Genomic DNA, 13,502 nt, shown 5'->3' with positions numbered 1-13,502 from the left:
GGCTAGACTGTGATAATCATAGTATATCTTTAAAATTGTGCGTACGTCATAAAGTAACAAAAAATAGCTTCCCTGTATAATTTTTTTCACCATCATACTGGCCAAATTAATCATCGAAATTCCACAATAAGCATTCAGTGTGCTATTTGCAGCTTTTAATTTGTTTTTATGGGAGTGTGATGGGTAACCCTTCCTCATAAAGAGTTGTTTACCTTTTCTCTTCCATCCTTTGTCTCAGCCTCCTTCTTACAGCTTCTCTGATAAAGGACATTGTTTTATAAGATACAGCTTGTAAGTCTCTAGGAAAGGCACTGAAGGAGACAAAGTGTTCCCACCTGGGTCCTCGGACTCCTTAGTCAGCAGGAACTGACACAAGGCCAGACAAGGAGTTCAGGGAGGCTTTACTGGGACTCGTGCTGCAGTAGGAGGGAGCGAGAACCAGTGACAGGTGCCCCTGCTCTGTCCCCGAGGGGGTCAGGGCGGGCCCCGGGGGTGGGCCAGAGGGGTGGCTCTACTATAAATTCTTCAGTTCAGTGTTTATGTCCAGTAGCATGTTCCAGACTCTGACGTCATAATGAGATGTAGTTTTAGACTTAGGCAAGGTTATTATCATTAAGCATATGTAATATTTCTCAAAAGTAGTATAATCAGTTGAGAGCAGCTGTATAGTTTAACAGCAACTAAGTTTGTAATATTTCAACCTCAGATGGAGCCCAAAGAAGGAGGAAAGGAACAAGTTAGTAATGCTTTTACTCTGTATTTTCTACTCCTCTAGTCACTGTGCATTCATCTGCAAGCAAAGCCTCCCTTTAACAGTCCTTGCAAGACAGCACTGACTGCCAGCACAGCACACGGAACAGCGAAACAAAGGACAAAGCATATCAGTCAGAGCTTTTGTGGATCAGTCCAAACTTGAAATGCTTCAAATTTTAGATGAAATTCTGCTTTGACCCAGAAAGATACACAACATTGATAAATAAATCTGTGTATCCAGTACATTCAGAAAAGGCTGCGGGTAACAGACTCTTACCTCCCACATAGATAGACGCCTAAAGTCAAACTCCCTCTTCATGCTTTTAAGTTCTGTGGGGTGATCAAAATCTAAAGCAAGTCAATTTTTAACAGCAGCAGTGTTTCTCCAGCTGAACGAGAACATTCCTGTTGGTCTCCCCGTGTGCGTTTCTGTTAAGTTGTGGCATGACCAGTGGTGCGGCCCCCTGGACATGTGGGAAAGTGAGCAGAGGGTCTGCCACAGAGTGAAACTCATGCACATAATGATTCTTCTCACATGATTTAGGTTATAAATAAATGAAGTGCGGCATTTCTGGGTTCTCATTCAAAGAAAATATTTTTTAATCTGATATCCCTTCAACTTGCACCTTTCCCAGGAAGCTGTAGATGACAGTTTGATCAAAGCGCCATGTTGTTTTTATTTAAAAAAATAATATTGAGTCATACAGACATATGTTATGGTCCAAAAGATTATAAGCATTTTTAGGTAAATCTAAGCTTTTGATGTAAGGCCATTGGTTACACTGATAAACTTTGGTATCTGGAAACTGTTAGGAGCCATTATTTATCATTAATATTCTAAAAGCAGTATTCTAACTGAAATTTGAGTTTCTCTGACTAGTGATGGTTTTTCTGTATTTGAAAAAAATTTATTTTCTGTATAGTCTTGTTTTCTCTGGATGTACCAGAGCAGCATCTTACAGGTTTCTAAGTCTTGAAGTTTATCAGGATGCAGGTTGCCAAGCGTAACTTGCACAGCCAGGTTGGGTGCGGGCCGCCGGGTCAGAGCACTCACCCGCAGGGCCGCAGCCCAGGTCCAGCACATGAAGCCACAAGCTGCTTACATCCATCTCATATTTTAATGTCTAGATTTATGGAAAACTTACAAACCGAGGTCCAAGAAATGGAGTTCCTGCAATTTTCTAAAGGTTTGAGTTTCATGAGAAAAGAAGACTTTGCAGAGTGGCTCCTTTTCTTCACTAACACTGAAAATAAAGACGTTTATTGGAAAAATGTGCGAGAGAAGTTGTCAGCAGGAGAGGTTGGTATCCCTTTTTATTATGCTCATGATGCAGATGAAATAACGCTAATGTATTTATAAAATTAAATAACTTAATTACTAATCAAAACTAAGATTAATCAAAACTAAGCTGCTCTCTGTTATTTGAGTGTAAGATCGAATTGAGGAATGTTCTTCACGTACTGTTTTCTTACTAAGGAAGCGCTGCCTAGGACAGACCCCGTGTAGTGGCCACGACCGTGCGCCCAGTGCAGGGGGGTGCACCATCGCCCGCCACCTTCTCATATCTGGGAAGCTTACCTGGCCGGTGCAGATCCACAGGATAGAAGAGTTAAAAGTGTGAGCGGCGGCCGTTCTCTTTGCATATGATGTGATTACAGGCGAATAGAACCCAGGAGAATCAAACTGAAAAACCATCAGAAGTTGCATTCAGCACAGTGCGTGTCACAGTGCTTCTCTCTCGGGAGCAGCTGTGCAGACGACAGGCCAGAAAGTGTAACAGCGCATGTGTGTGCAGGTGTGTGCGTGTGTGTGTACACAGATACTGCGGGAAGTGATGACTGCTAAGCTGTTAATAATGGTTAGTGTACAGTGCGAAGATTTCAAGTGATTTTTACTTTATTGTTGCAAATTTTTTTTGAAATGGGCATGAGTTTTTATATAATTTTTAAAGCTATCTCTGTAGTGAGAAAAAAAGATAATAAAATATAAGAAAGATGTCATTTCAATAGAGATATATAACAATTAGAAATAAATTTAACAAGAAATACATAGAAAACTCTTTAAAGCCTTGATGGATGTAAAAGAAAACTTACCTAATTACAGAGACATCCCGTTACTGAGTGGAAAATCTTAGCATTACAAACACAGCAGTTGTCCCCTACGTTAGTCTGCAAATGTAGTGTTAAATGAGTCTGAACAGCACAGGTTCTCTGCCCTCACACATCAGGTCTGAAACCCTGTGGCTGACACAGGGGAGGTCGCCTTCTCAGTCATGCTGTTTCCCTTGTGGCCCGTGGGGGACCGGACTCTGAGGCCCCGCCCCTCAAAGCCCCACCATCTGGAAGAAACGCCACCCTCCGAGGCTGCGCAGGAAAACAAGGACTGAGTCACTGTCCAGCAGTGAGCGTTTGAGCCCGGATGTGTCACGTGGCTGCTGGCCAGACAGATGGCATGACACACCTGACTACGTGGAGGAGGGGACGTACAGGAGTCAAGAGGGAACCAGAGCTTCACTGAAAGTGCTCTGGGGTTCTCAGGAGCGGGCCAGACAAGCCACTGGAGTCTGTGAAACTTCGGGGGGCAGGGGTGCCTGGAAATTCCTGCCCCGTCCCCATACTTTTGCTGTGAACCTAAAACTGCTCTAAAAAAATTAAGTCTTTAAAAAAAGAAAACGCTGAGATAGTAAGATGTGTCACCAAATATTGGAACCAAAGTGTTACCAACAGTGAATCTGACTGACAAATCAGTTAAACAGACTATCAAGTCGGAAAGAGATACAGTTACACTGGGAAACTTGGTGTGTATAAACTCAGATTGCGACGAGCTGGGTGAGAGAAGAACCAGGAGGAAATGGCACTGGGACAGTTCACTGGCCATCAGAGGGGTACGTGGACGTGGACCTCTGTCCCTCTCAGGCCTCGGGTGCATTCCGCGCGGGTCAGAGTTAGGAGGAGAACGACACTGAGGACGTACAAACACTGGAGCGGTGTCCTAGCATGCGTGCTAAGCAAAACCCAGAGACTTCCAGCGAAGTGGTTAAATTACCATCTAAAATTTAAAAGTCTGTTGCCTCCCTCATCCCCCACAAACTATACTCAAAGTCAAAGGAAAAAGGAAAAATTAACAAAATGAGGGGAGATACTGGTCTCCCGTTTAATAAGCCAATTTCTTTAATTTATAGTGAGATACTAAAAAATCAGGAGTTGAAGGGTCTTTCTACCCTATTTAATGTATAATGGGGTCTTAAAAATCAATGTGCTAATTACTCAGCGTCTGGACTTCATGTACTTGCAAGACGCGTGTACCACTGCACCTCCTCACAGGCATCGGCTGGGTCAGAGGCAGAGAAGCCTGTCATTCCCGGGTCAGTGGCAGCACAGGCCTCAGGTTTGTCCCCGTCCGCCGAGGCCCACGCGGCGGGTCTGCGCTACAGCCAGGGAGCCTGGGTCTTCCGTGACCGGCAGCGGGCGAAGCTGTCCTCTGCCCTGAGGGAGCCACGTCTCGTTCCGGGCTGCTGACTGTGCCGACGTCCTGGGAGGGACCATCCAGAGCAGAGAGGAGGCAGCCCCGGTCTGGAAGATGTGCAGAACACGCGGCGCGCTGTCTCCCAGCTGCAGGGCCCTGGCGCCCATCAGACGTCTGGGCGGAGGACACAGGGGAGTCCACAAATGACCGAGAAACGTGTGAGTGAGAGGTGGTTAACTGTGTTACGGGTAGAACCGTACGGAGGCCAACACCGACGACGTACCACTTCTCACCAACAGTGAAGCAAAAACATCAGCAACTTTGCACCTAGTGGCTGCTTCGAGGTCATGATGCTGAGAAACAGCCACTCTTGTTTGTGTGGTGAGCGTGAAGCCGGGTGTAGAAGTGTGTGGCGAGGACGCTCCCGCCGTGCGGGTCGGGGGGTGTGCGTTTCATAGGCATAGAACGTTTCCGGAAGGATCCGGAAGGACGCGGGGCTCAAAGAGGGAAGAGCTCTTCTCATTTTTCATTTGTTGTGCTGTTGGGGTTTTTATTTACCATGTGTACATATTCTTCAAAAAGTTAAATTGTAAAAAATAAAATTTGATAAACTCACAAACACTGAAACTTGAATAAGACACCGCATGTGCAGAGGGCGTGGTCCTGAAGGTCTCTGCAAAGAGAAACTTTTTTTCAGGTCAGGAAGAATTTACTTTCAGAATAAGAATTTTTATACTTTTACTTTTTCAGTGGAAAACTAGCTAAAAGGTTTTCAAAAAATTAAAAAAAAACATTTTGTTTGTTTTGTTTTTAAGTGCATAGGTTTTAAATATACTTCAGTTTAAAAAAAATCAGATGGACCAAGGTTTAAGTTCTGATCACCCCATTCGGCAGACCGTAGGCAACACGCTTGATACCGGGAGGGCTGCCGCCCACGCAGAGGGCAAGGCCGCGCTGCAGCCCAGCAGGCCCGGCCAGCCCCGGACCCGGTGCCCTGACTCGGGGCTGTGTCCCCGGGTGAAACTGAGCAGAAAGGAGGAGCCGGCCCCCAGCTGGACGTGGTAGCCACCTCAGGCTGCTCCAGGCTTAAACAGCAAGTGTGTGTTCTCAGTTCTGGAGCCTGGAGGCCAAGGTCCAGGTGCCAGCGTGCTTAGTTTCCGGTGAGGTCTGCCCAGCCGGCCAGCAGCTGCCTCCCCACACGGCCATTTCTCTGTGTGCACACACAGGTGAGAGCGCTCCAGCGGCTCCTCCTCCTGTCACCAGGACCTGTCCTGTCAGAACGGGGCCCACCCCAGGGCGTCTTCTAGCCACAACTACCTCTGCACAGGCCCCGCCCCCAAATACAGCCACACAGCCGGTGGGGGGAGGGTGGGGAGCGGGGTGGTCAAGGCTTCAGCATGGGGCCTCTGAGGAGACGGAGGTGAGTCCACAGCACAGGCCCGCCTCCTGGCACCCTGCGCTCCTGGCTCCTGGCGGCCCCGCTGGCACAGCGTGCAGCCAGACCCAGCGGCCCCGCTGGGTGCCCCCCTGGGGCCCCTCCTCTGCTCTGAAATCTGTAGTTCTGTTCTTACTCTGCATCTCAGAATTTCTGACAGGCATGCTTAGAAAGATACAAGTTCGTAGACTTGATAGAAAAGAGGACTCACATTATATTCTTAAGATTATCCTATTTACAAAATTGTAATAAAAAGTCACTTTGTTATTTCATTAGAGCATTAGTTTGGATGAGTTCAAGTCCTTCTGTCACTTTGCGACCCACCTGGAGGACTTCGCCATCGCCATGCAGATGTTCAGCTTAGCTCATCGCCCTGTCCGGCTGAGTAAGTCGTGCGAGTCATTCAGTGTCGTCGTCTGTACGCAGTGTTGCTCTCTTCTTTAAGTAGTTATACCAGTCAGGGACCACTTACGAGCAAGACAAGTGATCGGCCATTCAGTCAGTTCAGTGTGAGGGTTCTCCGTGTTTGGCACCAGCACTCATGTTTCAACAGTCACCTTACCTGCTTTTACTTTCTAATTTTTCTGCTGAGAAGCAGAAGGAAATATTTAAATATCTGCGTTCAAAACATCGATGAGATTAGAATAACCTGCTTATCTTGCGTTTACTTCCATGACATTTCTCAGCTAAATTTATTATTTGAACGTGTTCTTGATGAGTATTTTTGTTTTTGTTTTACTTCCCAAATAATAAGTATATAGATGTTTTTGCTTCTCAAATAATGAGAATTTAGACTTAGACTATTTTACTTGATCGATGAGCTTTTGCATTTTCTCTCTGTAGCGGAGTTTAAGAGAGCTGTGAAGGTAGCCACGGGCCAGGAGCTCTCAAACAATATTTTGGACACCGTCTTCAAGATCTTCGATTTGGATGGTGATGAATGTCTCAGTCACGAAGAGTTTCTTGGGGTGTTAAAAAACAGGATGCATCGAGGCTTATGGGTAACAGACTTTGAATAATTACATGCTTTTATGTCATTAAGTGAACAGAGTTTGAGGAAATGTGTAGTCCTCAGTGGGGTTCTCATTTTCTAAGGAGATTACAAGCTCTAATTACAACACTGAAATACCTCCCACAGATGGGTCCACCATTCTTCTTTGCTTTTTTTTTTTTAATGTATGAATCTAACCAGAAACTACTATTGAGAAATCATAGCCTAGAATTTTGCTCTGGGCTCCGTACGTGGACACCTATGTCCGGGCCCCAGCTGTGTCACTCACTAACTGCCAGGTCTGGCAGAGCCACTTAATTCTTCTGAGCCTTGGATTCCTCGTCTGCATAATGAGGACAGTGGTGGAACCTGCCAGAGAGTTATTATGAGAATTAAGTGTGAAATATTTGGTGGCTGACACACGTGAGTAAATGTTGGCTGGTGTCCTCATTCACTCAGACTCGCATGGTGGTCTGTGACTATGGGACAAGTCAAACTCAGAATTTTGTTTAGATTAGAATCTGCTAGAAACACACAGGGACGCAGCGTGCAGGTTGAAGACGGTGGTCCAGGAGGACTACCTGCCACGTGAGTAGGTGATCAGCCAGGACGGTGGAAGGGAGAACCAGAGAAAGAAGCTGGAGGGGTCATGAAACAGTTGTTTATTACAACCTAGAGGAGCAGGTTCATCTTCCTGCTGCAAACACCACTTACGAAAAATGAACAAATGCTAGTTTCCACTAGCAAACATGTTTTACAGCCTTGTGGTTATTCATCATTAGGCATCACATTCCTGGAAATTCAGCCGACCTTCCCAGATAACAACTTAGTGTCCTCAGCAGCCTCTTTGCCATTTCTCAAAAAATGTGTTAAACAGGAGAGCTGCCCGTCGGTGGTAGGAGAGGGTCACAAGTGCCCCTTGCAGTAGGCCTGCGCCTCCGCCCGGCGGGCCCCGCAGCGCAGGGGCCACGTGCTGTCTGGCCTGTGCTTCCCGCTTAACTGGCGGGGGCCGTGACCGCGCCCACTTGTCTGAATTGTAGTGCTGCTTCTTCAGACTTCTCAGCAAGTGTATGGTCACCTATAGTGTCTTCTAAGTTTTAGCCAAGGTTAAATCAGAGTTTAAGGCTTGCAGTTTTTATTCCACATAGCTAAGTTCACAAAAACCAGAAATGTTATAAAACATTATAAAAGGAAAAGAGTATCAATCACATTTTTAAGCCAATGTATGAAAGAGACCACCCAGGGTCTCTGCCGTCTCCTTAGGGAGGATGCTGTCCGTTCCATAGTAGCCGGAGGGTGTTCTTACCTCACGTCCTCTTCTCGCCTTTCACGCTTACTTTACAGCTTGTGTTGCGATCAGCTTTACCCCGGAATCCACCTCAGGTACCTTCGGAGTCACGGGGGGAACACACAGCAGCGAAGTGCATGTGAACCGTGTTTAACTTTGCAGACAGTGACCCTCTAATTCTTACTTTTGGTTCACAGGTACCACAGCAACTAAGCATTCAAGAATACTGGAAGTGTGTGAAAAAAGAAAGCATCAAGGGAGTAAAAGAAGTCTGGAAACAAGCTGGCAGAGGCCCTTTATAGACAAGATAACATGGGAATTGCTTTGCTCCGAGAGTCAGAGTTGGGGATTTTTTCCAAGTCCTGGATGTTTATGGTCCAAAGTCCTCACTCTTTTCCTTTGTGATATAAAGATGCCTCGTCTTTGCTTCTGATTCAGTAGTTTCTTAGTCCGATTTCATTAAAGAGCTTAGTAAAAAGAAAAGAAGTGTTCTTTTACGAAGACAAATAATTGGATTCTGTCAGAAGCCTGGGGTTGAAATAAGGCTTTGACTTTGATAAGATGGAACACCTAGTACTCACTGATTTCTCAGCACCGAGTGTTTTCTGGGAGAGTCCACAAGTATCCGCCAGAAACGTCCCTGACACACGAGGCCAGGACCCAGCCTGCACGCCCTGGAGGTCCTGTGAGGACCCGTTTGCTTCAAACACTTCAGGTTTTCTCATCTGCACCTTACATCTCATGAATTCTCGTGTGTTTTATTTCAGGGAGCTGTGTGTTAGTTGTCTTAAAAAATAATATTTAAATTTCAGGATTCTATCTGGAGACAGAACCAACTATAAAGATAAAAAATTACAGAGGTGCGTTTTGCATTTTTATATGTGCTGTTTTAAAACTACTATTTTTAACGAAATACTCTCATTCATTGACAACCTCACTAGTTTGTATTCTTGAAATCTAGTGTAATTAGGAGAACCTTGATCACAAGATAAGGGTCTCTTGAGATATATGGGCTATGGGTAAATGTTTAAAATGGTACTAGAAATTAATTGGCATTAATTGTAAAATGGCATATTTTAAACATGGCAAAGAAAAATTATTTTTTAATATGCTTCTCAAATAAGACTACTGCAGATACTTAAACCGTGGTCCACTCGGGATAAAGAGCTGATTCCAAGGTGGGGCAGGGGAGGTTCAAGATGAGCCTGGACCGTCAGAGGCGAGGGGGCGGCGCTCTTGGAAGATGAGGGCCAGCCAGGAGTGGGGTGGGCGGGGCATCCTGGCCGGGTCTGGGACAGCTTGAGCATCACAGTGATCAGTGCAGTGAGGGATCGCAGCCTGCTGAACGAAGTGAGAGAGTTCATGAGCTTCCTCCGCAAATTGATTGATTGACTGGCTATCTGACTGACTGATTGATTGATTGATTGATTGATTGATTGATTGATGGAGTAAGAGGAGCCTCTCCTTACCATTGTGAAGGGATAAGGCCTTGTAACGTGAATGAATCTGCTAACTTGGAAGGCTCTCTTGTAATTTAATGGTTGAGATTGACAAGTGGTGGTAAAAGCTTTTGTCCAGTTATTTTTAAAAAATCGCCAATTAGATAAAAAATTGTTCTAACTCATTATTTTATAAATAATTTTTATTTATCTTATTATAAAAACCAAACCAAGACAAAAAAAAAGACAATGCTAAAAAAATAAAAGTACAGGCCTGCCGCCCGCACCCTTTCTCTGTTAGCCACAGAAATGCCATCTGACTCTCTTTGCCTGTCTGCCTGGCTGACGTTGTGGGTGAAGATCAGGATATAAAAAGCAAAAAGTTAGGGGGTTTTCTGGTGTCTTCAGTCTCACCGTAACCGTTCCAGCCCCTCGCCTGGCACGGCTCTTGCTGCCCGCCGATCCCTGTACCCCACCTCTGTGGGGCTGCTTCCCCTGTGCACCACTCCCCCAGCCCATGCACTCGCCACCCCTCCTGACCACAATGCTTTTTCCTTTCTTGTCCTGGTGAAATTCTGGGTGTCAGATCCCTGTCCACAGATCGGGTTTGTCTCTGCCAAATGTACATCAGAGCTGGAGCCATGCCTCAGTCATGTCTACATCCCAGCCTGGCAGGGTCAATCCCACATCCTGCAGATGCTTGTTGAATAAAAGGAGGAGGAGAAGGAGGTCAGATGGCTTGTGAGACCTGCCAGGTTGCAGGTGACGAAAAGCAAAGGGTCCTGCCGTCACAGGACCTAGAGTCTAAAGTGAAGATGACGTTTTAAATATTCAATGCAAATTGAGACAAAAAAATGGAGCACTGCTGGGGAACGAAAGAGTAGCCTTTCTTAAGCCAGAGTGTTCAGGAGGGTGAGAGAGCAGCTTTCAGTTCTTCAGAGTCAAGAGATGTTCTACCACAAAAAAAAGTCTGAAAATGAATCATTCATTTTTTGTCATTATCATGTAATTGCTGCAAAACAACCTGGTCCCATTTGAAAAGAATCTGGATCACCTTTGTGTGAAATAAGCAATCTGGACTGGACGGTGTCTCTTCTCCGGAGGCGGGAACACCGACTCGGGAGCACTGGCCTTCCTAACGCCCAGGTCCTAAGGTGTGAACGCCAGTTAACGAAGGGGCTCCACGTAATCAAGAGGAAGTGCGTTAGTGCGGCCGGGAGGCTTGTCTCAGGAGCTGACCCTGGGCTTCCCTTGGAAACCATGCCAGCAAGAAGAGAATGGAATGAAATATTTAAGAGAGTTGAGAGAAAAAAGCCCACCAACCTAGAATTCTGTATCTGTCAATATTCCAACTCAAAAGCAAAGCAAACAAAAACTCAGGACTTTCTCAGAGGAATAAAAATTGAGGCAATTTGTCACTAGGATACCTGTTTCACAAAAAAAAAAAGTTACATTCTTCAGGAAGAAGGAAAATTACATAGCTCAGAAACTTGGCTCTACATGAACAAAAGGGGGGCTTTAGAGAAGGAATAAATGAAGGTAAAAAATAAAGTATTTTGTTTTTCCTATTTGGGGGGCAGGTAATTAGGCTTACTTATTTTTAGAGGAGGTGCTGGGGATTGAACCCAGGACCCTGTGCACGTTGAGCATGTGCTCTGCCGCCGAGCTACACCCTCCCCCCGTTTTTCCTTCTCTTAACTGATCTAACAGGTAACAGTGTGTTCGGGATAAGCATAGCAACAACGTAGTGGGCGTCACAGCTCGTGGGCAAGTGAGGTGAAGGGCGGCCGTGCTGCGGGGGGGGGGGGGGGTGCGGAATGCCCTGCTTTAACGGGCCTGCGCTGCTCCGGAGGTGCATCCCCCGTGTCATTGGAAAGGACGAGAGCTGGTTGTAAACGTGCACTGCAAACTCCAGGACGCCCACCAAAGAAATACGTGGCCGGTGAGGCTGCTTCCAAAGCGTCCCACGGCAGTGAAGGCTGGACCCTCACCAGGGTCCCGAGGCTCCGACTGCCCCGCCGCTGACTCCGCACGCAGCCTCGCCGTCTGCCCCCCTCCCTGCTCGGCCGTCGCAGCCATCCCGTTCTTCCCGCAGCCCCCGAGCGCTCACTCCGGCGTCAGGACGCTGACGCTTGCTGCGTGCGCGCTGTGCTGTTCCGACGCGGGTCCTCCCTGGCCTCGCTCCTCCCGGCGGCTCTGCGCTCTGCTCGGTTACGCTGTCCCAACGAGCGTCGGGGACCAGCCTCCACCCTTGCTCTGTTTCGTTTCTCTTCACAGGACCTTCTCTCCCAGAGTGCATGTGTATGTATTTTTAATCTGGCTATTGTCTCCATCCTACTAGAATTTCAGTCCTGCAAGAACAGAGAATTTCTCTATTCACCACGGTGTTTTTGGTACCTGATACAACACGTGACACGTGGTGGCTGCTCAGTAAATATTTTTGAATCATGAAGAGATAAATAAGAAGGAGCTATGGGCCAGTCGTGAGCGCATAGGAAGGACTTCCCAGACAGAGCGCGGCCCGCCCAGGAAGCGTCCTCCTTTCCAGACAGACGCACCCCTGCTGCAGGGCACCAGAGCCGGCTGCGATCGGCCCCTTGCTTTGGTTTTCTGTTCACCAAGCAGCCTTCAGATGATCTGGGTCCACACCGTTTGCTCACAGGAGAGGGGCTCTGGTCAGGCCAGCCTCCCGACCACGCAGTGACCCCGACCACGCGGTGACCCTGACGTGGGCCCCCACCCCTTGGACGCAGCCGCACTGAAACCGCTCTGCAGGAGGTCAGACAGGAGGAAGACGGTCAGGGGGCAGCTGGGACCGAGGAGGAACCACCAGCGCTCTCCCCACTGCCGTCTCTGCTTTTGCGTAGCGAGTCCGTTCTCCAAGGCGCGAGCGCCCGAGGAGGCCGGCGCCGCCCCCGGTGGAAGCCTGACTCGCCTGCGGACGTGCTTACCGCGCTCCAGCCCCGTCTCTGGCCGCCGGGTGGGGTGGAGGGTGCGGGGTCCAGGCCCCCGCAGGCTGGAGGGCGGCCGGCGAGGCCGTTTACTGGGGGGGGGGGGCTGCTACTCCCAGAAGAGTTTAAAGGGTAGACTCTTCCTCCCCACAGGGAGAGGCTGGCGGCTCAGGCCAGCCCGGGGTCTCCGGGGCCAGCAGGGCGGACTGCCTCATCGCCAGAGGACCGGGTCAGAGCGACAAGTAGGTTTCAGGAGAACTCTCAAGAAGCTGGCCGCTGGCGGAAGAGGATGCTCCAGGGACTATGTCCTTAACGCTTTGTCAGCAACAGCTTTGACAGCGAGCAGTGAACCAGCAGCTCTGCAAAAGACTTCCCTTTGATCTGCACGCTTTATTTTCTCCTCCTGTTACTAGAGCAGTTTAGCCTTCCATCGGGGGCCGGAGGTGAGCCAGCAGGGGGGCGTGGGAAGCAGAGAGGAGCCACCAGGCCCTCTAGTCCGGGGCGGGCCTCTCTCAGCCCGCAGGCGTCCCACAGCCCGCCGTCCCTCTCCTCCGCCAGGTGAGCTGGGGACGAGGAGCGCCCGGAAACCTCGTCTTAGCGATGCGGGCGGCGTTTCTCCAGTTGGCGTTTCTGCCGGCTTGGTACCAAAGAAAAGCAGGACCTGGACAGGCACGTGCACAGGGGGATCCGCGGAGCCGAGCTCGCGTCAATCTGGGACAGGGTTTCCACCCCAAAGCAGGGCTCCGGGCCTCGGAGAGCTGTGCCCTCCTCTGTCCGCCACCGTGGCAGGTGTGTGCCGCTACCCTGTAACGGGTACGTGCATTTTAAGGAAATTTCCCTGATCTTCCCAGGGAAGTACCAGGCAAATAGCAGAATCAGAGTTTGATGCCAGTAAGGACACACAGAAGCTGACCAGGCAGCTCGGGGCGAACGAGGAGTCAAGGTGTGCTTAGCGGAAATGGCACATCCTCAAGAGCTGGGGGCCGACTGACACCAGTGTCACCCCAGTGCCGCGGGACAGCTGAGACCAGAAGATGAGATGCAGGGAGAAAACCGCGCTGAGGAAAATAAGGAGACTTGCCTGTGACCTGCAGCAGCGCCGCGGCTCCTTGACGGCGCAAGAAGGCAACGCAGAGGGTCCGCTAGATGGCGCTCCTGCCTTTCCAAACGGTTCTCTCC

General features: G+C 48.6%; 1 protein-coding gene across 5 annotated transcripts in view; it reads left to right on the top strand.

Moving 5' to 3' along the window:
• MICU2 (mitochondrial calcium uptake 2) overlaps nucleotides 1-8,790 on the top strand; it is a 70,716-nt gene extending 61,926 nt beyond the window's left edge. For 3 of the 5 annotated variants that reach the window (XM_074377912.1, XM_074377911.1, XM_074377909.1), the window contains 4 exons: nucleotides 1,882-2,053; nucleotides 5,931-6,048; nucleotides 6,498-6,655; nucleotides 8,131-8,790. In XM_074377912.1, the coding sequence (XP_074234013.1) occupies nucleotides 1,882-2,053; nucleotides 5,931-6,048; nucleotides 6,498-6,655; nucleotides 8,131-8,235 (553 nt within the window). In that variant the 3' untranslated portion in view covers nucleotides 8,236-8,790. The other 2 variants (XM_074377910.1, XM_074377913.1) reach the window with 2 other exon arrangements.
• Nucleotides 8,791-13,502: the final 4,712 nt, after the last annotated feature.

Source organism: Camelus bactrianus, chromosome 14, assembly GCF_048773025.1.
Source record: "Camelus bactrianus isolate YW-2024 breed Bactrian camel chromosome 14, ASM4877302v1, whole genome shotgun sequence".
Classification (NCBI taxonomy): domain Eukaryota; kingdom Metazoa; phylum Chordata; class Mammalia; order Artiodactyla; family Camelidae; genus Camelus; species Camelus bactrianus.
The sequence above is the reverse complement of the archived record's forward strand: the minus strand, read 5'-3'. Positions and strand labels throughout refer to the sequence as shown.